At 37.8% G+C, this 23,511-nt stretch overlaps 1 protein-coding gene across 4 annotated transcripts; it reads right to left on the minus strand.

The window, feature by feature from the left end:
• Nucleotides 1-7,881: 7,881 nt before the first annotated feature.
• lypd6b (LY6/PLAUR domain containing 6B) lies at nucleotides 7,882-23,511 on the minus strand. 4 transcript variants are annotated; one of them, XM_056251905.1, is made up of 6 exons: nucleotides 23,337-23,511; nucleotides 11,286-11,381; nucleotides 9,123-9,248; nucleotides 8,430-8,528; nucleotides 8,216-8,343; nucleotides 7,882-8,107 (listed from the first exon to the last, which is right to left on the minus strand). In XM_056251905.1, exons 3-6 carry the CDS (start codon nucleotides 9,223-9,225, stop codon nucleotides 7,937-7,939), a joined length of 501 nt encoding a protein of 166 aa, XP_056107880.1. In that variant the 5' UTR covers nucleotides 9,226-9,248; nucleotides 11,286-11,381; nucleotides 23,337-23,511; the 3' UTR covers nucleotides 7,882-7,936. The 4 variants fall into 4 exon arrangements, with proteins under 4 accessions (XP_056107880.1, XP_056107879.1, XP_056107878.1 ...); XM_056251904.1 differs by lacking the exon at nucleotides 23,337-23,511 and adding an exon at nucleotides 15,857-16,046; XM_056251903.1 differs by lacking the exon at nucleotides 23,337-23,511 and having other exon boundaries at nucleotides 11,286-11,596.

A 23,511-nucleotide genomic window follows, 5' to 3' on the forward strand; every position in this document is an offset into this window, starting at 1 on the left:
CCTCTGGAAAATCTATGGGGCCCTAAAATCATTAACATAAAAGTGTGAATAAATCCTTCATATAGCTACTTAAAAGCCTGTGTCTAAAGATCAACTTCAAAGCCAGGAACCTTTGCACAGGATGAGGGTTTGATTTGTAGTGAGCGGATTTCGACAGCAGTGAGGGAAGCCTCTGCCGTTTTAGGGAAGTGCAGAGAGATTGATGCCAGGAGTAGATCATGAGGTGAGATCAGCCATGTAAATACAGTGTTTTCATATACAGTAGTTTACTCACTATACATCTCTCATTTTGAATGGAAGTACCATAGGACACAATACAAAAATCTAGTTAGCTGGCTAAATAGACAGACCCAAATTCAAACAGATAGTAATGGATGTTCAAAGTTTGCTTAGTATACTTTGCTTCGGCAGAAGGAACATGTACATCTCCATACATGAATTTGCTTTCTGACAGGGGAGGCTGAGATAGTGTCCACATGTCAGATATCACTGGAACAGCCTGACATTAGGAGAAAAGAGCATCAGCACTATGTACAAATTTTGCGCATGACTGGATTCCGCTTGAAGTTTAAATCTAAAATCAGCAGTTCAGCCATAATTACAACCTCCTCCTGTAGGGTCAGATTTCATGTAATGGAGGTGCAGCGTCTCGCTGGTATGCAGAGCCACGAGATAAGGATTATTTGACTACAGGTTGAAATGAACAGTGAATAGCAGAGAAAGAGGAGTTCACAAAGACACTGGAGAAACAGGGAAGGCAAATAGTTCGATCTCAATTTTACTTGCACACTTTTGGCATAACACACACACATATATACACTCACCGGCCACTTTATTAGGTACACCTGTCCAACTGCTCGTTAACACTTAATTTCTAAGCAGCCAATCACATGGCGGCAACTCAGTGCATTTAGGCATGTAGACATGGTCAAGACAATCTCCTGCAGTTCAAACCGAGCATCAGTATGGGGAAGAAAGTTGATTTGAGTGACTTTGAACGTGGCATGATTGTTGGTGCCAGAAGGGCTGGTCTGAGTATTTCAGAAACTGCTAATCTACTGGGATTTTCACGCACAACCATCTCTAGGGTTTACAGAGAATGGTCCGAAAAAGAAAAAACATCCAGTGAGCAGCAGTTCTGTGGGCGGAAATGCCTTGTTGATGCCAGAGGTCAGAGGAGAATGGCCAGACTGGTTCGAGCTGATAGAAGGGCAACAGTGACTGAAATAATCACTCGTTACAACCGAGGTATGCAGCAAAGCATTTGTGAAGCCACAACACGCACAACCTTGAGGCGGATGGGCTACAACAGCAGAAGACTCCACCGGGTAACACTCATCTCCACTACAAATAGGAAAAAGAGGCTACAATTTGCATGATCTCAACCAAAATTGAACAGTTGAAGACTGGAAAAATGTTGCCTGGTCTGATGAGTCTCGATTTCTGTTGAGACATTCAGATGTTAGAGTCAGAATTTGGCGTAAACAGAATGAGAACATGGAACCATCATGCCTTGTTACCACTGTGCAGGCTGGTGGTGGTGGTGTAATGGTGTGGGGGATGTTTTCCTGGCACACTTTAGGCCCCTTAGTGCCAATTGGGCATCGTTTAAATGCCACGGCCTACCTGAGCATTGTTTCTGACCATGTCCATCCCTTTATGGCCACCATGTACCCATCCTCTGATGGCTACTTCCACCATGTCACAAAGCTCTAATCATTTCAAATTGGTTTCTTGAACATGACAATGAGTTCACTGTACTAAAATGGCCTCCACAGTCACCAGATCTCAACCCAATAGAGCATCTTTGGGATGTGGTGGAACGGGAGATTCGCATCATGGATGTGCAGCCGACAAATCTGCGGCAACTGTGTGATGCCATCATGTCAATATGGACCAAACTCCCTGAGGAATGCTTCCAGCACCTTGTTGAATCTATGCCACGAAGAATTGAGGCAGTTCTGAAGGCAAAAGGGGGTCCAACCCGTTACTAGCATGGGGTACCTAATAAAGTGGCCGGTGAGTGTATATATATTGACAAAAAATATAATTTAAATGAACGAGGCGGAAAATTTTAAGCGGTATAACATAATGAATGTGTGGTATTATGTGAGGCCCTGCTCTAGGGAAAAGATTTGAAGCTGTATTATGCTAATACTCTCTTTAGAAAGACCACATACTGTAAATAAATCTAGGATCCGCTCTAGAACTTCTACATTCCTTAAGCTCGTCTGAAAATAGAGCTGCTATAAACACACTGGAGAAGGTAACAAACAGATTAAACAGCCATTGTCATTTGTGCCTCGGGCTGTACAGCTGCAAACCAACACCGGTAGTCATTATAGCCCTGAACGCTCTCGTAGGAACAATATATGGAATGTGTGTTGAGATTTGTGATGGAGATGATTCCAGTTCAGGATTTATTCTACTTTAAAATTTACTTCCTGCTTTCCAAGAAAAAAAACATGACATTCACACATTGAAGAGCTGACAAGTCATTACTATTACTCATCATAGCTAATGCTATTTACCTCCAGAGGGGAATAACACACCTGGTATGTCCTCTTACCTGTCACCAGACGTCTAGTTGAGTTGGTTGGCATGCGAGAGGCACATGATCATCTCAAACTGAATGAACGGATGGGCTTTGATGATGTGTACTATTGGGACGGTGGTGAAGGCATTAGTGCCTCCGGCATGCTTCAATCATTCCCGCTGGTCTCTTCAAGGAGCAACCATCCTTCCTCAACACATCAATCATTTCTACCGAATGAGACAAATGCCCATCTGTAAAAGAGGATTTAGCCATGAAATGCTGGTAGCAATTCTGCATTCCTACTTCTAACATCTTATGCCACTTCTTTCCCCTCTGCTTTCATCTACAGTCATATCTGACATTTGCTTTAGGTGATTTTTGTTGTTTTGGGGTCATGAAAAGTCACATTACATTGTAATGTCAGTCATTTACTCAGCCTCATGTAATCCCAGTCTAGACTTTCATTTGTCTGCAAACAAAAATTAAGATATTTTTAAATATTCTCTCTTTTTGGTCATCAATGGAAAGTCTTTGCAATTAACCTTTTCAAGCTTTAAAAAGTAAATAAACAGATTGTTAAAGTAATCCATATGTATTTTGTGGTTTAATTCAAGTCTTCTGAAGAGAAATATATATGCTTTATATGATGAACAGATTTAATTTAGGCTTTTATTCATATATAAACATTGATCAATGCACATAGAGCACATTAAATAACGGACGCTTGCTTGACCACGAGAACCAATGAGGTTTCATTTCTGGAATTTTGGAGAACCAAAAGTCTTTAACAAATTGAATGTGGGAGGGACAATGAAGCATTTAGCTGAATTTTAGGTTCTTAGGCTTTAGCTGAAATTAATGCTTAAATTGTCCTTTTTCCCTCCTCAAAAATGTATTTGAGATTAGTTGTTGAATACGGTAAAATTCCATTATGCCACGCAGCAACAATCTGCATTCAAATTCTATTCCTGGTCTTTAAATGTTTGGTGAGAGAGGGTCAGAAGGGGCCAAGTATGTACTTTCCATCAGCCCTAAGTTATTTTTTCTTCATGTTGAAAGGTTTGTTGGCAATGCAGGGGGTGTTAGATCTCAGCAAGTCTTCAGACTTTACAGAAACTGCTCTTCACATGTGCTTAAAGATCACAGAGTAAGATACACCTGTCCTCTTTCGTCAGCATTGTAGCACCACTCACACAGAAGTCGCTTTCAAACCAAACAGCTTTCTGCTGGTCAGCACTGTCAACTTGCATGACCAACTTCAGATCGCTAGGATTCCTATTGAAATTGGCTAGACATCGGTAAATGTGACAACACTTTAAAAGACAATTTATTGATGCTGCCTATACCTTCTGTAATAATCTTCAAATCAGGAATGTGCCTTGATGAACAAAAATGCCGCCTCTGCAAGCAGCTCCCTAAATTTTGGAAGAAAGCAATTGTTTGTTACTTCAGTCTCAGTCTTTCTTAGTGTTCATTTAAAAGGTTGCAAGCAATAAACTATGAGGGCCACTGCTCTGCATTCCATCAAAATAACTTCTCGGCCATTGGTATTTTTATCCTCCCATGACTAAGTGCCACCGAGGGTATACATAGGGCTGTCTGAGGTCTGGTTCAACCAGGTTTCTGAGAGGTCAGATCCTCATGGAGAACAAAATCTCTCTGGAAACACTGTCGGCTGCCAATTAGTGCAGTGATCTCTGCCCCTGAAGTGGAATGTTAAGCTCCGCTGGCCGTCACACAGCATATACACAAGAGGACAATACAGCCGGCTGACTCATTCGGATTACAGGACAGGTCCTATGATCAAATGCAGCCAGTGTTGTTTTGAGATTACCACAGAAGGGTTGTCCAATGAGGGAATTTGCGTTCAATGGAACTTTCGGGTTTGTCAAGAGTCCTTGCTGTAGAGAAAGCCTTTTCTCATTGCATTTTCATTTCTTTTTTTTAAATTTCATTCTCAGCAACTAAAGACGTAGAGCAGCTGCCAAGCGGTAATGGCCGGATGCTTGCAATATCAGAGCTATACTTCCAGATTTATGCCAAACCTTTTCAGAAAATACAACGCCAAATACACTTTGTAGTAAAAAAAATAGTATAATGATTATTAAAGCTCTATGTTCTTATCTTAAGATAAGATTTTATTGATTGCTTTTATTTTCGTTTCTCAAGATCATGTGTATTGCTGCCAATCACGAGTCGACTTCCTTAACTAAGAACACGATTATTGAAGATGCCTGTGAGGAGACATCATCAATCACCAGACTTCAATAACACAAATTTATGTGGCGCCACCATAAAAAACAAGAGCAGGAATGAAGGTTGTTCATTGTTTGAGCGTATCAAATGCCATTCAGTAAATGAATGTTGATTTTGTACTACTTTTATGACGTAAAATTTTACAGTCACTCTTATGACCAAACGCATCACTGGATAATCCAATAATTCATTAATCAAATCACGTCAATTTTCTTTTTGATTAATAAGAATGTATGAGGGGACTTTCCAATGAGTTCTAAATGTCTTCCTTTAAAATCTAGTGACATTTTATTGCAGGGAAAATATAGGAAATACAATGGTCTAATTTTTTTTTGTATAAAAGAGATTATCAGCACCAAAAATTTGAGTGAACATTTATATTAATTAGAAAATAATAATTAAAAATTAGTTTAGGAAATAAATAAATCCTTAAAATAAATTTAGAAATGTAAGAATTTTAGAAATTTTATATCTATTAATATATATATTTGTTTTTATAGTATTCTAAAAACCGGATGATCATGTTCTCCAGCATGATTTAAAAATGTTTTGGAAGCAAGAAAATCTGTTTCAAGGAGATAACATAAAGTAGGTTCCAAACGTGCTTATTGGCTTAATGACCTTTATAACATTTTAAATACTTCTTAATCACTCAAAATATTTTTTACTTTCATTCGAATAAAACTTTTTGGGTGTACATTTGAACAATTACATAATAAAGCATGGCATGCTACTATATTTTTTACTTAATCATGAAGTCTTTCGGTTGGCTAACATGCTCACAGTAATGCATCTGGATGGATAAGAGCCATAAGCTCTGCGCCGCCTTGTTTTCACAGATTGAGTTCTGAATACTAAAGACACAGGCGGTGCAGATGAGAGCAGCAGCACTGATACTGTTTTTCTCAATGGGAGATCAATGACTCTTCAAAGCCTGAAAGTGACAGACTCCAACTCTACGCCTAATAAAACCAGAACAAAGACAGCCAGCAGCCAGAGCAAACAGCACACACGGCGAGACAGTCAGCAGAGCAGGAACACACACACACACACACACACACACACACACACTCACACACTTTAACTTCATAAGTCAGTGAAGCAGCTACACAGAAACCAAATCCCATTTCCTCTGCAACCATTTTAGAGGAAGAGCCATATGTCATGTTTGGTTTGGAGAATGAAAACCCCTCATTATTCCGGACAGCAATGATATTAATGGTCCACGGCTTTGTGTCCCACACTGAGATCCTCTTGGGAATGTTTTTATTGTTCTCAGAGCTCTTTGGGGGGTGGGGGGGAGGCAGTTGCTCTTTTGTACTGTTCGAGGTTCAGCTCGCTCCTCTAAATTGAAACCTGGGCCGTCTCATGTGAAAAGACAGAACTGTTCTCAGATCACCGTTGAAAGAATCTTAAAAACGTAGCCCTGCTGCTCTCATACAAAAAGCACAGCGGTATGTTATAGATTAAAGAAACGAGGAGCCGTTTACACACTCAATCAATCCAATGAAAGTAAACAAGACTATTTATCATAACTGACCGTCATGGAAAGCAACACGGTCTCACGGTAAGGTTTTACAGACACAAAAAATTGGTTACAAGTCTCTAGCTCTAGTTTGTATTAATTTCTTTATATAAATAAATATTTTTAATGGATATTTCAGCTCATTTTTAGTCCAAATGAAATAAACAGAAGTCGCAACAGATTTATCCTCCATATTGTGACAGTGAAACAGATTATCGAAAAAAAGAAATTTACAGCAGGACTTGGTTCTATCTAATGGTTGTTGATTGAATGGTGGGAGATCTGAATGTGAGCTTGCAGTCGATCGTAAGAAAAGGTTTAAGTGGACTAAATGATTGGAGAATTACGGCATATGTCACCAGAGAGAAGCCTGACATTTCACTGGAAAATCGAGTTATGACATTTTGATTAAAAAGTAAAATTGAAACATGCACGGATGAATCATTCACAATAAGATCAATAACATGCATTTCGAGAAAAGTCAGTAGCATAATAAGTGAACATGGAATATTGGTGCATGGACATTAGTTAAATAAGGTCACATTTTTATTTCTTTAAGGTTTTTGGGACAAAAAAAAATGCTAAGAAAAATGATGACAGAGTTTGCAATAGTCAAATCTGAATAACCCAAAATATAGTTAATTAATTAGTGCTTTTCCTGTATGTGATGCAGGTGCATGTTCTCAAAGCTTTGACATCCAAAAATCTCTGGATCTCTTTTAGAGACATTCGCATTGTTTAGAAAACTAGAACAACACATCCAGCGTCCTCTCATTGCTGTGCTTGGCCTGTGTGACAGAATCTGGGAACAGAGCCACAGGACCATCCCACATAGAGACATCCAATGCTCAGTGTGAGCCTCAATTTGCTCAATACAAATCCAGTGAGGCAGCATAAGTGAAATCCACTGCTTTAATTTAGCTGCTAAATGCTACTTTGCTATAGCCGTCTGTTTTTCGGTCCGATTTAGCACATCATTCGTAGCAGTCGTCACAAGCCGTACTAGTACTCCATTGACAGATCTCCCGGAGACAACTGGCTGTTGTCTCACTGAATCCATTAAAGAGTTAGGTTGTGCTGGTTAGCACTTTCCAGTTAGTTAACCTCTACTGGTTGATGCTGTAACTACAACATATGGCTGCAAAATGCATCCACTGATGGACATTCAAATGCATTTGTGTTTTCTGACAGAATAAAATTGTTTACGAGCAACATATAAGTCACAAATATTTAATTATATTATATTAGATTTATCAATGTCCAACTGTTTTTGAAGGGAGTCAAAAAGCATAAAAATGGACTCCAAATAGTCACTAGTGCTCATCTTCTTCTTGTGGTGCCACTCCAGGCTGATGAGTCACAGATCAATCATGAAAACATCAGTGAGCACATGAGCAAAGACGGCAGATTTCGAATCATGTTCTTCCAGGGAGTCCTGCAACATCCTGCCGTTGAGATGGATGGGAATGCCAACAGATAGCTTTCTCCAGCATGATATTACTGTGAACTTAATGAAAACATACATCTAACTGTATTAATATTCCAGTGTGGATGATGTCTCCTAGGCTTCATTCACTTGTAGTGTTGTTTATCACCAAACAAGTTCTCCTGACTGAGGATCACAACGGTAACAGTCCAGTGAGAGCCGGGATCAGCAGGATCACAGTATCCCAGTCCCTGAAAGTGGGTGCTGCTGAGCTGTGGGTTTGTCTCGGAGAAAACACTGCATTACTGTGATTGGTCGGCAGCTCTACGTTACAAACCATCCCTTCACAGCAAGATACACACTCCTGCAACACAGAATCACAAGTGAATACAATTTTTGTACAAGAGATTACTGTATGTATGTAGGCTACTATGTTGCCATGTATTCAGTACAATGAAGAGTGGATACTCACATGGTGTGTATTTTTGTGACGTCTACAGCCGGCTAACTGGCATTCTTCATGCACTGCACATCTTTTGGTAACAAACTTTGTCTTCCCATGATGGTAGAAGTGATGTATTGTCATACAGTACTGGGTATCTATAAATGAAGGAACGGGATATCAGGAATAATCTTTATCTAGAGACAAGGTCTGAGAGCGTTGGGTTTGTGTTTTGTAAACTCACTCTGAGGGCACCACACATCTTCTGCCCAGCGGTTACAGCCGTAGTTGTCTGAGGCCTGTTCACAGGTGAAGCACTTGAAACTCTTGGGAAACGGGGTGGCTGTACAGACATGAACACTGGGTTATTGCTATAAAGTCACAGTTATGGTAATGCTTTATCATATGATAACATTCATGTCAACAAACATGATTACATTATTGCTTAACAGGTCACTGGTTAATGTTTGGGGTCGGTAAGATTTCTTATGCTCACCAAGGCTGCATTTATTTGACCAAAAATACAGTAAAACAGTAATATTGTGAAATATTGATCACAATAGATAACTGATTTAAGCTTCATCTTCATATTTTCTATTTTAATATGTAATTTATTCTTGTGATGGCAAAGATGAATTTTCAGCATCATTACTTCAGTCTTCAGTGTCACATGATCCTTCAGAAATCATTCTAATATGCTGATTTGCTGCTTAAGAAACATTTCTTAATATTATCAATGTTAAAAACAGTTGTGCTGCTTAATAATTTTGTGGAAACTGTGATACTTTTTTTTCAGGGTTCTTTGATGAATAGAAAAGCAAAATATTATAAATGTATTTACTGTTGATATATTTAATGTGTCCTTAATAAATAAAAGTGTTAATTTCTTTAAAAAAAATATCTTACTCATCCCAAACTTTTGAACAGACACACTCACCTTCTACAGCAGGCATGAGATTGTAGAAGTCAATATTGTCACTTGCCACCAAATCAACAAGAAGCTGAACAAGAACAGTGACTAAAGCCAGATCTGCTGCCATGTTTAAAACACTGATAGTGACACCTAAAATAAACGGCAAAAGATATGGTAAAGTCTCTGAACATTTGACTTCCCGTAATTGTCCTCATTTATATTTTGTTAAGCACCTCAATATTATAACCATTAGCATGGATTGGGCAAATACACATTAGCATCTAGAGCTTAAGCATGATAAAGAGAAACCATATCTCCATGGTAAGAGGCCAATGAATGTTGACTGGAATATGATGAGCATAAAAAGAACACTGAAATTATTTTATGCAGATTGTGCATGTAGATTGATCATCTACAATCATCTTGTTTTGTTCAAAAAGTAATTTACAAAAAGATCTAAGATTGATGCCTACAGCTATAAGATAACCCACATTTTCAGTCATATTAATCATAATTTCTTTTAACAGAATAATGACAAAGCACAAATGCCTGACCAAACAGGACAGAATTGTAGGTGATGGATGGTTTAACACATTAGTCCATTAATTATAGCAAAGGCTCATATTCTGGAGAACAACCTACTGTATGAATTCTAATCATCCAAACTGCATTTATTTCATGCATTATTCAGTTTACTGAATGCACCAGAGTCACTAATATATCCATTTGCATAAAGCCCTCTGGCTTCAGTTGCAAGTACCTACATTTTTTTTTTTTTTACAATCCACAATCCAGCATAAGGCCTTATAACTGATGACTAGGGACTAAAGTCTAATGTCACCCACATTTTTGAAATGTCTTGCACCTGCCCCTGGCATTTTAAGACGCAGTGAGACACATTGACCTCAGAGGTTAATCATTAAGGCTGAACACATTCTCTGAGGACATTAACATGCTCTAGTGCTTGTTTCCATCAGTGTTTAGTTACGTAGCATTGACAATTTCATTCTGCGACGGACATTAGACTAGTGTTTTCACAAGTAACTTATTTCCAGTCTGAATTAACATGACACTCAATCTGTGAAACATGTGGTAAACAAGTTTTTTAAATAGAATTACAATCTGGAATATGAAGGCCTGGTTTCACAGACAGGGCTTAGATTAAACCAGGATTAGGCTTTAGTAAAATTAGCACATTTAAGTAGGTTTTCTAAATGTACCTTTAAAAACCAGGTGTGCATCTTGACACAAAACAATTTTAATATTTGAACTGATATGTCAGTGCAAGTTTCTTTCAGACAGCTCAAACTTGCATTTTATTCTGTGAAATGAAGTTGAAATTTCTTATTTAACGTGACTTAAGTTCTCCGCATTAAATCACACATCTTAGTACACAGAAATCCACAGGCTCTATTTCATCTCTAGAAAGCATATGGTTTTAAAGCAAACAGATGAGTGTCATTAATCTTGTGGCAGTGACAATCTACTCCTGAGGGTCTCTAGCAGAGTAAAGAGAGATCACACATATAGAATGACTGACAGCACAACAGCAATCAGCTATACTGACCCAGAGGTTAAAACACAGAAAGGGACCTGCGGTCTGAAGCCTTTCAGCTCCCGACGTACGTGCTCTTAGGTCATAGACCAACCAGCGGACATGTAGGGACTTAAAAGCAGTTCATTAAGAGTGAAGAGCGTAAAATGGCCATTTGCATGCATCTTTATGTTGGCATATTTATGCCGAATATAAACCCACACAAACACACACTCATTTTATAGGCAAAGATTGCTGGTGTTTTAGATCAAAACTGTTGTCTACTTTGATATTTAAACTCATTCCTTGAAAGTAAATGTCTTGAAGTGAACGTGATGTAAATGAGCTCTAGAGTGCAGAACCTCAGAGGCCTGATGATTGCTTCAGTGATCTGTGAAGATCCCTGAATAATCACAACTTTTAACATAGTAACTTCTTCTAAAAAACATTTGTGAGAGACTAACTTCTGATTAATATTTATAATTTACAGTGACTGATGCTAACTAAAAACTCACTTGTTAATTAGACCAAATTTGCAAAAAAAAAGAAAAGAAAAAAAAAAGCCAGGACTTTTAAAAATACGTATCCAATACAAATATAATGCAAGCAAAATACACTTAAGTCACACAAAACATGAAGAAACAAAGGCTTACCTTTTGTCTGTAAAGTGGAAAGCTTATACACAACGTTACATGGCAGGCAGACAGATTCCCCGAGTCAATGTGCGGAGACTGCTGTCTTGACTGAGACTTTCAAAAGGAAAAGGAAAGAGAAAGCTTAGAAGTCATTTTCCATTTCAGCTCTCTCACACACAACAACAGAAAAGAGACCACCGACCCCAACCTCCTGACAACCCCCGCTTCTGATTGGACAGCAGGTGCATTGTGGGGGCGGGACCTGTAGCCATTGTGTGAAGTCAACAGTGTAGTGTCAAGCCAGTCTAGCCCATGTAATTAGCATTCACACAAACGCACTTAGCACACACCCGATCCTCATAACCTCTGGAAGACCAAGAGCCTCAACAAAAAAACACAGTTAGATTAACTGTACTTTCCTCAATACACTTCATGAGTGAATGAGTGCATTGATTTTTGCTTAAGCTGCAGAGATCAATATTAATATCACTAAAGATATTAGGAGCTTTATGGTCTTGGAGGGGGGGGGGTTCTTATGCATTTATTTGATGAAAAATACAGTAAAACAGTAATATTCTGTTAAATATTAAATTACCTTTTTTATTTTAATATATTTTAAAAAGTAATTTATTCCTGTGATGGCAAAGCGGAATTTTCAGAAAACATGATTCTTCAGAAATCATTCTAGCATGCTGATTTGGTGCTCAAGAAACATTTATTATTATTATCAATGTTTATAATGGTTGTGCTGCTTTATATTTTTGTGAAAACTGTGATGCTTTTTTCAAAAAAGAACAGCTTTTATTTAAAAGAGACATCTTTTGTAACATTTATAAATGTTTTTAATGTCACTTTTGATTAATTGAATGTGTCCCAAACTTTTCTACTTGTATTATACGCCGCCTACTTAGACAGGCAGTCATTTATCATATCATGAATAAAGCTGTTTATTTCGGAACCTATACAAGCATCACCATGTTTAAACCTTCTGTCATGCACAGGGTTAGGTGGGGAGGATAAATGATTGCATTTAATCCAGGACTGCTAATACGTGGAAATGAGCAGTGATCACCAATTATATCGGTCTCTTTTTTAAACCTCAAGGGGGATTTACCTACTGTAAACATATTTTGATTGAATTATATACAGTTAAGTTGCAAAAATATGTAATACATCCCAATCTAATTATGTTTGCAACATAAGTGAATCTACAATCAGAGCTATATAACTGATAGCAGCACCAAAAGCTCTATGAAGAGCTGCATTAAAGCTGTCAGAGAAATGAGGAAAAGACAGCTGAGAGTGAACAAATCACATCTATACCACAGTAACTCAAGATATAGGAGGCTTCATATGTCACCACTGATTCTCTCGTGCAAAATGCTGAATAAAAAGAAAATATGACCAGTAAATTCAGATACACTTTTCTTTGTAAAATATATTATGGCTGTCTGCCAGCCCCCATAAAATAGCTGCACGTGCAATATCAATGAAATATGATACAGTATTGCTCATTTGATATCTTGAGTTCTAGCTGTCCCTCACGGCTGTCACAGTAAATATACAGCTGTGAAATCTTCAAGTCTTGTGTAAATATCACACCACAGTGAGTTTTAGTGCATCCTTTGAGCTTTATTTAAGCCTGATGTGCTGACAGGGTTAGAATTACAGGAATGTTCCCAGACTAACCAAAGCTTTTAAAAATTCCTCAAATTAATGGTGGATCATCCTTTGAATATCCAAATAAAACACTTGCGATAGTCTCAAACACATTCCTTAATATTTCACAACTGCCTTTTGGAAATGAAAAGTTTTTATGTCCTTCAGTGAAGGTTTTGCGCTTTTTGTCATGGCATTCTTTCTATCATGCGTGTAAAAAAATGAAAAGCTCTTTAAAACACATTTAGGTGGAGAACGGAAACTGCCCACTGTCTCGCCTCCAGGGAAACGATCTTCCACAGTGATGATTTTGAAACAAAGAGACTCAACAGGATTTGAAAGCAACGAATCAGGGACAAATTGTAACTTTATTCAGTTAGTCTTAGAACTAGTCAATTCACTATTCATGAGCCAGAAAATGTGTCATAATATTTATAAAAGTAAATAATTTGCTTTGAATGGAGATGTATATTATCTTAATATAGCCTACTGAAAGAGACAAAGCCCCGTTTACACCTGGTATTAAGATGTGTTTTGGTCGATCGGATCACAAATAGACGAGGAAGACACATTTTCATGACGCATTCTCATTAAAAAATCATTTACAAAAAAAACCCATAAAAAATCCCCCAAAATTATATATTTTTTTTGTATCTTTACGTTCGTTGTAAAAAAATAGACAGTGTGAACGCTAAACAAACTAGGAATAAATATATCATTATCTTTTTTGGTCAGGGCCAAAAGAACCAAGAGAACCGAACTACAAGTCTGGCTAGCGCGCTTCCCATAATGTTCATGCGTTAGGTCAGTAGGCGGAGAGTAGGCGTTCTTTTGTGGCTGTTCAAACACATTCGACCAGATGAGCCTCTACACTATGAAAGCAATCAGGTCAATGCGGTTTCGACTACCTCTGGAAGTGGTCGAAAGTGGACAAGGTCAAAACATTTTAGACCCCGTTTACACATGTATTTAGCGTCGTCCACTTGTGATCGGATTATAGGCTACCACGTGTAAACAGGCCCGATAATAGTAAAACTACCAGTGGCTTTTGATGATAAATAAATCATTTTCCGAGGCTCAAGGCTTTTCAGAGAAACAGACTCCATAATTCTTAAAGGGATACTCCACTTTTTTTGAAAATAGGCTCATTTTACAACTCCCCCAGAGTTAAACTGTTGAGTTTTACCGTTTTTGAATCCATTCAGCCGATCTCCGGTTCTGGCGGTACCACTTTTAGCATAGCTTAGCATACATCATTGAAGTGGACAAGACCATTAGCATTTCTACAAAAAAAAATGACCAAAGAGTTTTGATATTTTTCCTATTTAAAACTTGACTCTTCTGTAGTTACATCGTGCACTAAGACCGACGGAAAATGTAAAGTTGCGATTTTCTAGGCTGATATGGCTAGGAACTATACTCTCATTCCTGCGTAATAATCAAGAAACTTCACTGCCGTACCATGAGAGCAGCAGGCGTAATGATATGACGCAGCGCCTGAAAATAGTTCCGTTGTGTTGACGGAAGGTGGCCTATTTTCAGGCGCTGCGTCATATCATTACGCCTGCTGCACTCATGGTACGGCAGTGAAGTTTCTTGATTATTACGCAGGAATGAGAGTATAGTTCCTATCCATATCAGCCTAGAAAATCGCAACTTTACATTTTCCGTCGGTCTTAGTGCACGATGTAACTACAGAAGAGTCAAGTTTTAAATAGGAAAAATATCAAAACTCTTTGGTCTTTTTTTTTTAGAAATGCTAATGGTCTTGTCCACTCCAATGATGTATGCTAAGCTATGCTAAAAGTGGTACCGCCAGAACCGGAGATCGGCTGAATGTATTCAAAAACGGTAAAAACTCAACAGTTTAACTCTGGGGGAGTTGTAAAATGAGCCTATTTCCAAAAAAAGTGGAGTATCCCTTTAAGACTCGCTTACAGTCATATGATTAATTTATATTTTATCCTTTGTTAGTTAGGTCAGGTTAAAGTCAGACTGAGTTCATAATCAAAGGAGCTTCAATTATTGCATGATCTTCACTAACATTAATACTAAAACAAGATATGTCCAGGAATAGTATATTGCTCTGTCAGCAATTTTACTGGAAGACATTGTTGATAGATTTACTACTTTGTTTTGAAACCGGCAGATCGTCTTTTGACACAGAAAAACTGAACACATGACGTGACTATAGGTGATGGTCCCGCCCTTCTCAAAAGCCGGAGGCCTTTTCTGATGGCCTGAGGGCCAGTGGATCCATTTCATCATATTATACAGTGCTCTATTTTTGCTTCTTTGAGGTTACAGTTGAGAAAAAGAGGAATGTGAAGAAATGTGCTCTGGGGAGGAAAAAAAGAGGCCAAAAGTACACTTCATGTCAAGATGAAATCAAATCTGAAAGGCTAATCTTCAGACGACCATCTCAGAAATCATTTAGTAGCTTTTTGTTTAACGAATGGCATGATTTAATGCTCCTCAACAACCTTTTCGTGTATATGATCCTAAGTCTAGCAATTTGTCTGAACATGAAGAGAACCAGAAGAAAACATTCCCACAGTTGACTATGCACCTGCATAGGTACGACCCAGATCCTGACCATTCAAGTGAAAAACACTTAAACCCACATGTCATGTCTCTTGAAATATGTCAGCACTGAAAGCTTAGCATGAATTAGAAAAATAAGCTCTAAAGACCTAAACGCCCTGGTTCCAAGACACTTTCATCAAATGAAAGATTTGAGGAATCACATTTCTGTTGGCATATGGGTAGAAAGTGACATCAAAGCAATATTTATCAGACCTCCATGTTGCAGTACAGTAACACTGGCAGGATTTCAAGTGCGCCACACTCAAGTGTGTGCGTATTTACCAAGACATGAATCACCACAGCATAGCAACAGTGGTTCAACAATACAAACATTCAAATGTTACCTGAGATTTCCTGTTGAGATCCTTAAAAGGGTAAAAAAAACTTCCTCTCTTAAACCACTTTCGTCCTTAAGAAACAGCTGATAAAAAAAGGAAAAAATTGTGAAGTAACCACACAAATAAAACACATCCCTGGGCTGATTACTGAACAAGCATCTTCATTTCCTCGTTGAACTGAAAGAGTCCAGGAATTTTCCCTCACCACATTTATATCTCCTTTGTCTTACATTTGTCACTGACTGGTTAGGTATGTGAGTCCACCTTCACAGGAAGACAGGCTGTCATAAACACACCAGGTCAAGGATATAAACTCAGGGGGGCTTTGTGTGTGTGACTCCTTTTATTGCTCATTTGAGATTGGTGTCTTTCCAGCTCATTTATCAATGCTGACCAAGTCAGCACACAGACATGTAGGTCGTAAAACACAAAAGCCCTGAAGACAATATACAACTGAGAGAGGGGCTTTTAGTGCTCTTATGGAATTACAGGCTTACAAACTATATGTACTTCATGGAATTTAATTCATATTTGAAGGTAACTTACTGCATTGTATTGTGTGAATTTTTTAAATATTTAAAAATATTCTAAAGTAACAATAAATCTATCTCACAACTACAATTCAACAAAACAAATAAAGGGTCCTCTAAAATAATTAACACTGAGAAGGAAGAAAACTAGCAGATCATGATAATTTATTGTTTACTTATCGAATGAGTTATCAGGGAAGGATGTAGGCTAAGCTTAAATCTGTTCATTCTGTAAATCTATTACTGACTTACATAATCTTTTCCATTTACAGATAAACATCAGACTGGCAATTGTTCATCATTATATAAAACTGCCATATAAAGATTCCATTATATCCTTCAGGCTATGTCATGTGGATAACGGAGGTGACGTACAGTCATAAATTCAGCATAATGCCTTTCTGTTACCCGATCAGGTCTAGTCGTGCCTAAGTGAGATTTGTGTGGAAAATCCCTGAGGTGTGTATTTATGTGTATGTGAAGACGAGGGTCACGGTGAGTTAGGATAAAAAAAGCAGCTTGCAGTGGATCATTTTCACTTGTGTCATGGCATTTCAGAACTGAGAACAGTAGGAAGACTGGGACTAGTTGTCAAATTTAGTGAAGATTTTAGTTTTAATTTTTTATGTCAAATTCTGTAGACTCATATATTGACAACAAAAAGCCATTGAACATTTCTACTGATACTTGCCTAGGGGAAAACGATACTTTTAGTCACTAATTTGCCATTAAACAACCTAGGCTTTCCAGCAAAATATAAACAGTAAAACAATGAATGAATCCACAAAATGAAAAATATACGAAAATAACCATCCAATTCTTTTTTGCCTCCAAAAATATTGAACTTAATAAATTGCATACATTTGTAAAAGGTGGCAAGTTACCATAAAATGAAAGCATATATTTTCAAGACATATTTTTTATATAAACAAATTCAAAGCTTATGGTATCTGACAGTTTATAATCTACCATTTAACGGTTTGGGGTCAACAAGATTTAAACATTTAATGTTTTTGAAATGCTCACTGATCAAAAATGCAGTAAAAACAATATGATATTGAATGAAATTGTGAAATATTATTAAAATTTAAAACAGCCATTTATTATTTTAATACATTTTAAAATGTAATGTATTCCTTTGATGGTAAAGCTGAATTTTCAGCATCATTACTTTAGTCTTCAGTGTCACATGATCCTTCAGAAATCAGTTGAAAACAGTTGTGCTGCTTAATATTTTGGAAACTGAATATTTTTTTTCAGGATTCTTTGATGAATAGAAAGTTCTATTTCATTTACTTGAAATATAAACATTTTGTAACAATGTGAAAGTCTTTAATGTCACATGAATTTTAACTTAATTTAATGTGTCCTTGCTGAATGTAATTTCTTACATGTAAAAAAAAAAAAAAAAATCTTACTGACCCCAAACTTTTGAATGTTAGAGCATATTGGAACGGCAATGCAGAAAACACCTTTTCTGTAAATGATCACTGGAGTGAGCCACACCGTTTGGCATCTGCACTGAACCGGGAAAAGGGTTTCAGAGAGGGAACCTGAACGTCTCCTTCCACAGTCATTTTAAAGGCTCAACAGCCACCCAGGTAAAATTACATGTCTTATATTTCACTTGTGATTTCTTTGTGGGCCCTGTCCCATGTATTGATTACTTTTTGGTACGTAACACCTAAAAGCAGCTTAGAAAGCCTTTAAGAAATTCCAAGAACGTGCATATGGAGTCTCAAATAATTCTAGAAGACCTAGTCCTTCATTTGTCAACCCAAATAGTTCAAATTACCGAAGGAGGGTCTTTCTAAAAGCTTGTATTCAAAAGTCCAAAGTCGTAAATTGGTCTTCTGTCCCAAAAGCTTTTAGACCATTGTTCAAGATTTTGAAGTGCCATCTTCAAAATTTAGCATACTTTTTTAATCCTCGCTTTCAAATCAATTTTATGGTAGCTTAACAAGCATAGCTTATCTGTGCATGCGTACCGAAGCAGAAGTATTCCTTCCCAGGGTTCATATGTTGAGAAAGGAACCCTTGAGTGTCAGCCTCTCTCATTACATGGGGGTGAGAGACCAGGGTCTGTTTAATTGGCCAACTGATTACAGCACATACGCTTTTTCGCTCCCCTCGTCCAACTGCAGACTCTCAGAAGCCTTCCTGTTCTCTGGCCTGCAGGTTCAGAGAGATCAGAGCCCTGCAACAAGGGCTTCCTTTGTGTGGTTCACTGGGCTGGGAAATGGAGATGAGTTTGTCCATTTGCCTCTGAGGCCACAGCGAGGGCTGAATGGGGCCCTGGGAGAAACGTGGGCTCAGGTATCGCTAACAGCAGGTGAAGCATATGACTCTGAACTGGTATAACTCGACGACATCTGGAAAAATCCAGCATTCGTATCATGATTGGAGTGCAAATGATTTGCCGTTCTGGAGCCAAGAACATTATTAAAGTTGATGACATCTTTACTTTAGGTTTTGCTCATGATTAACCTTGAAAAAGAAGAGCTGTTTCAAAGCCAGTCCAAATTGCATTCTCTAATATTCGGGCTTGGCTCTCAGGATATTGATGGACCCCAAAAATAACAGAGCTTTAAAAAAATCACTACATTTTATAAAAATCTTGCAGTTATCTGTGAGTTTTTACAGCAGAACATTAAGGAAATATATGAATGCACATATATTGAGCACATCAATTATGATCAACATGCTTGCTTGACGCATGACAACAAACCTCATTGGTTCTTGTGCATCAGGCAAGCATGTTTAAGCTTCTGTTTATCATATTTGATGTGCTCTGTGTATTTGCGTTGATCAATATTTATATGTGAATAATCTGTTCTGAAATATGTGAATCTAATCTGAAATGTATTTTACACTATTTGATTTATTTATTCAAAAACAAGGCAAGGATAGGCTAACTAAATGATTTTTATTAATGTAATGTGACGGCACATCCGTATTTCATATTTCCCTAATGTCTTGTACCGTTAAACATGTTATCAGTAGATGAATAATCATATGCAAATGATATGCAAATGAGGATATGCATATACAACTAGGCATTGTAAGCTCCATGTATGGTTATTTCAGGGAGTTATAAAGTGAATTCTGCGCAGGTTCTGGCATACGCACATTTTATAAGTCTGAATTTTTTTTGTGTACGACATTTTTGGCTTTCGGGCGCATGTACACTTTTAGTAAGGATCCTACGCACAGTTTTATAAATGAGACCCCTGATGATCTAAGGGACCAGGCAGGGCAGTAGGGGTGGAGTAGATCTGCCAGATATGAATGTGCAATACCATTTCATACCTTAAATGTAAGAAGTGATATCTTAAAGTGAATACGTGATGCTGCGGGTAACCAGTGAAGATCATGCAGTAGGAGTAATGTGAGCAGAAGCCTGGTGGAGGTGAGAACTCTTGCTGCTGAGTTTTGAACATACTGTAATCTTGCAATAAGTTTTTTGTGCAGACAAAGAATTAGAGCATTGCAATAATCCAGACGTGATGTGATTAACACATGCATTAAGATTTCAGCATCAGCTAGAGTGAGAGAAGATCGAAGACCCGCAATATTACGAAAATGTAAAAAAGAGTTTTTAACAACAGAAGAAATATGAGAGGCAAAAGATAGAGTTGAGTCAAATAAGATTACAGACAGATAAAGAAGGCTTAACATGAACCCCATCAATATTAAAGGAAAGGTCCATCCTTTTGACTGAGGTAGCAGGGCCGATCATCCGTATTTCAGTTTGGTAATTATATTTAATTTAAGGAAATTCAGGGACACCCAATGCTTGATATCCCTGATACATGCAGTAAATGAGTCAAACAGGGAAGGCCTAGAGCTGGTGGTAAGGTACATTTGAATGTCATCAGCATATCAATGAAATTAAAGTCCATGTATGCGTATGATATCACCAAGTGGTTATTCTATAAATGATGAACAATAGTGGACCAAGAACTGAACCTTGAGGAACACCCAGTGAAAGCAGAGCAGTGGCAGATTTATTTTCTTGTATAGTGATATAATACTTTCTGTGGTTGATGTAGGAAATGAGCCAGGAAAGAGCTGAACCAATGATACTGATAGCAAAAAGGCGAGAGATAAGTATTTCACGGCAGACAGTGTCAAATGCAGAGCTTAGATCGAGAAGCATCAAGATGTTTATTAACCCTGAATCCATGAACAGAAGAATGTAATTTACAACACGAAGAAGAGCAGTTTCTGTGGTATGAGATGGGTATAATCTGAAAAGGTTAAAAAATGCCATTAGCATCTAAGTAAGATCTCCATCGTGAAGCCACAACCTTTTCAAGTATTTTACTTAAAAATGGTAAATCTGAGATTGGCCTGTATTTATTCATGTTTAGATGGTCAAGGCCCGGTTTCTTAAGAATGGGGGTCACCACAGCCATTTTTAATTCTGCTGGAACAATGGCAGATGTTGAACAAGTTTTTCATTTGTGCAACCGATAGAACACACATCTTAAGCAAAACGGTAGGTGTAGGAATAAGCTGGTAGGATGTGGAATTAGACTTCACAATTAGGTCACTTATGGCATCAAAAGTAGTAAGAGTGAAAGCAGAGAGAGAGAGTTTGTTGAGTGAGTCGAGTCAGCTGACATCAAATGAACATGAGTTGCTTACATGAGGGGTGTCTTTTGCAATGGATTCAGTGAAAGACTTCAATTTGTCTGAAAATAATTGAGAAAAGCTATTCACAAGCACCTCAGAGCCAGAAATAATATGTTGTGGAGGGTTAGTGAGATTGACCATAGCAAACAGTGATCTGCACTTCCTTCCTATGTCTCTCAACACGTGGACATGATGTCAGTCAATAAATGAGAAAATTTTGAAAAAAAGTCTTGAAAAAGAGTCTGTTAGTCTTGGGGTTCTTGGGTCTGTAAAGGCTTTAAACCCCCTAGTCTAGGGTTTAAAATGGCACAAACATTAACTGTATAACAAATGAAGTTTTCAAACAGCCCAGTAATATAAGCTCAGGTTCTACCATAGAGGTCTTGATGTTAAAGGAGTTGCTGTACATGGCGATTGTGCCTATTTACAAGTGACTTAAAGGGGTCACGAATTGGCTTTATGCACAGCTGCACTACTTCCTGAACTTTAGCCAGCTCCTTTGTTTCCTGTCTGCCATTATTGGACAAACTGATTAATCCAGGTGTGCCTGGCCTCAGTAACAATAATCAGGCACGCCTGGATTAATCAGTTTGTCCAATAATGGCAGACAGGAAACAAAGGAGCTGGCTAAAGTTCAGGAAGTAGTGAAGCTGTGCATAAAGCCTATTGGGAAATCTAATTTTCCTTGAGCTTTTGACATATAAGAGGTCATCATAATAATATCCTGTAAGTTTCAGAACTGAAAACTTCCATTCCTTGTTAGTCTAAAAACAGCTTTTATTGAAACCAAGCTCAGAAAACAACTTGTTTTGGAATGTGCCTATTTATGACGTCATAGGCGAAAGACCGCCTCCTTAGAAGAAGATCAACACCCACAGTACTTCTACATCTGTTAACACTGTAGCCCTGATAAACATGCCTTTGAAGAGTGCAAAATGTTGTGCAGTGCCAGGTTTTGGAAAAACATAGTAGCTGCATAACCTTCCTTCTGACGCTGCATTTGCAGAAAGACTGGAATTAAAAAACGATGCTGTGACTTCTATATTGGATCCGACAGGAATGGCGCAACACACCTATCTGAGTAAAAAAGTGTTTACTGTGTCAATCGAGTTGCAAGATCAATGCATTCATGCACTCAACATGTCTACGATCGGCTACATGCTCATCACTGCGACCTTTCATGCCACGAACTATACATTATGCTATAATCAAAACTTTTCATGATAAGTTAACCTTGAGAGCTGTAATAGTAAAAATGTGCTAAAAGTTTTCGAGAGAGTTCCACATGTACTAATATTAGCCAATCACAGCAGTGGGCGTTTACACTGAAAAATGCCTTTTATTTCTAAATTATGACATTTTTTTTTATGTAAAATCATACTAACATTATAAGTGCACCCCAGGAAACATAGTATACTAAAATAATGCAGTTCATGACCCATTTAATGATTAAACAATAGGGGAAACAGGAGCAGAAGTAATGCCAAAGACATTCAAGAAAAATGAAGCTGCTGAAATAGTCACAACTCAAGTTGACCATACAGAAGACAGCATCTACTGACAGCCCATGTAGCCTAAACTCCTAGAGTGAACAAAAGCAGATGAGTGAGTCTATGTGCTGCACAATGTGATGGGTCCCTTATCTATTCACATCACAACACACAAACTGATACACACAGTATCAGTTTCAGAAAGCAGTGGGCCAAGCCTCCACACAATAAAACTCACAAAATAAGACTGTAAACAAAACTTGCAAGCACAAGGATGTAACACGTATGTTCTTAGTCTCTATTTCTATCAAAAATTTTGCAGGTACATGTGTATGGTTATTATGAATGAATAGTTGGCAACCAGGAGATTAGCAAAGAAACAGATAACACTTCACTGTCCTTGAATGTAATAACTAAGAAATTAATTAATGTACTTCTTTTTGCATTTTTTTATCATAAACCTACACAACAACATCTTCAAACATTGTGAAATTGATTTATAATCTGAGAAGTTCAATTCAACAGAAGAACTATTAATTGGATGTAAATGAGTAATTCATGGGTCTGAATCATTTAATTTTGTCAAAAGCTTCTCATTACTCTTCCAGAACATTTATATTCATGTTTAATTAACCGGTCAGAGTGCTTCATCTAAAGACACACTGGGATCAGAAGCTCAGACCTAAGTGCCTATTACTCTGGCCACTGCTTTCGACGCATCTGATTCGTGGGTGTGCGGATCTAATCTCCTGAGATGATGAGAGATTGGGTTCTTTTCCAAAGTGCTCTCTTCAAGTTAAGATTAAATAGACCCTTTAGCTGTCTCACCTGGGACTGTGGCCAAGGTAACTGAATAGAGATGCCTGGACATTTATTCTGTGTGAGAGAGTCTCCCTGCATTCTCAGGATCTCATGAGGATCACAGTGCTCTTATTGAAGAAAGCATTGAGATGGAATGCAGCCTGTGCCATAATACTGCAGAGGTCATGTGCAGTTTACCTAA

This window comes from Rhinichthys klamathensis, unplaced genomic scaffold, assembly GCF_029890125.1.
Source record: "Rhinichthys klamathensis goyatoka isolate OS25496 unplaced genomic scaffold, OSU_Roscu_1.1 h1tg000090l_1, whole genome shotgun sequence".
Classification (NCBI taxonomy): Eukaryota; Metazoa; Chordata; class Actinopteri; order Cypriniformes; family Leuciscidae; genus Rhinichthys; species Rhinichthys klamathensis.

Coding starts and splice junctions, on each gene's coding strand:
- lypd6b (XM_056251905.1), bottom strand. CDS start 9,225: ATGGCAGCAGATCTGGCTTTAGTCACTGTTCTTGTTCAGCTTCTTGTT. Junction 8,529..9,122: donor TCTCATGCCTGCTGTAGAAG/GTGAGTGTGTCT, acceptor ATGTCTGTACAG/CCACCCCGTTTCCCAAGAGT. Junction 8,108..8,215: donor GTCACAAAAATACACACCAT/GTGAGTATCCAC, acceptor TCTGTGTTGCAG/GAGTGTGTATCTTGCTGTGA.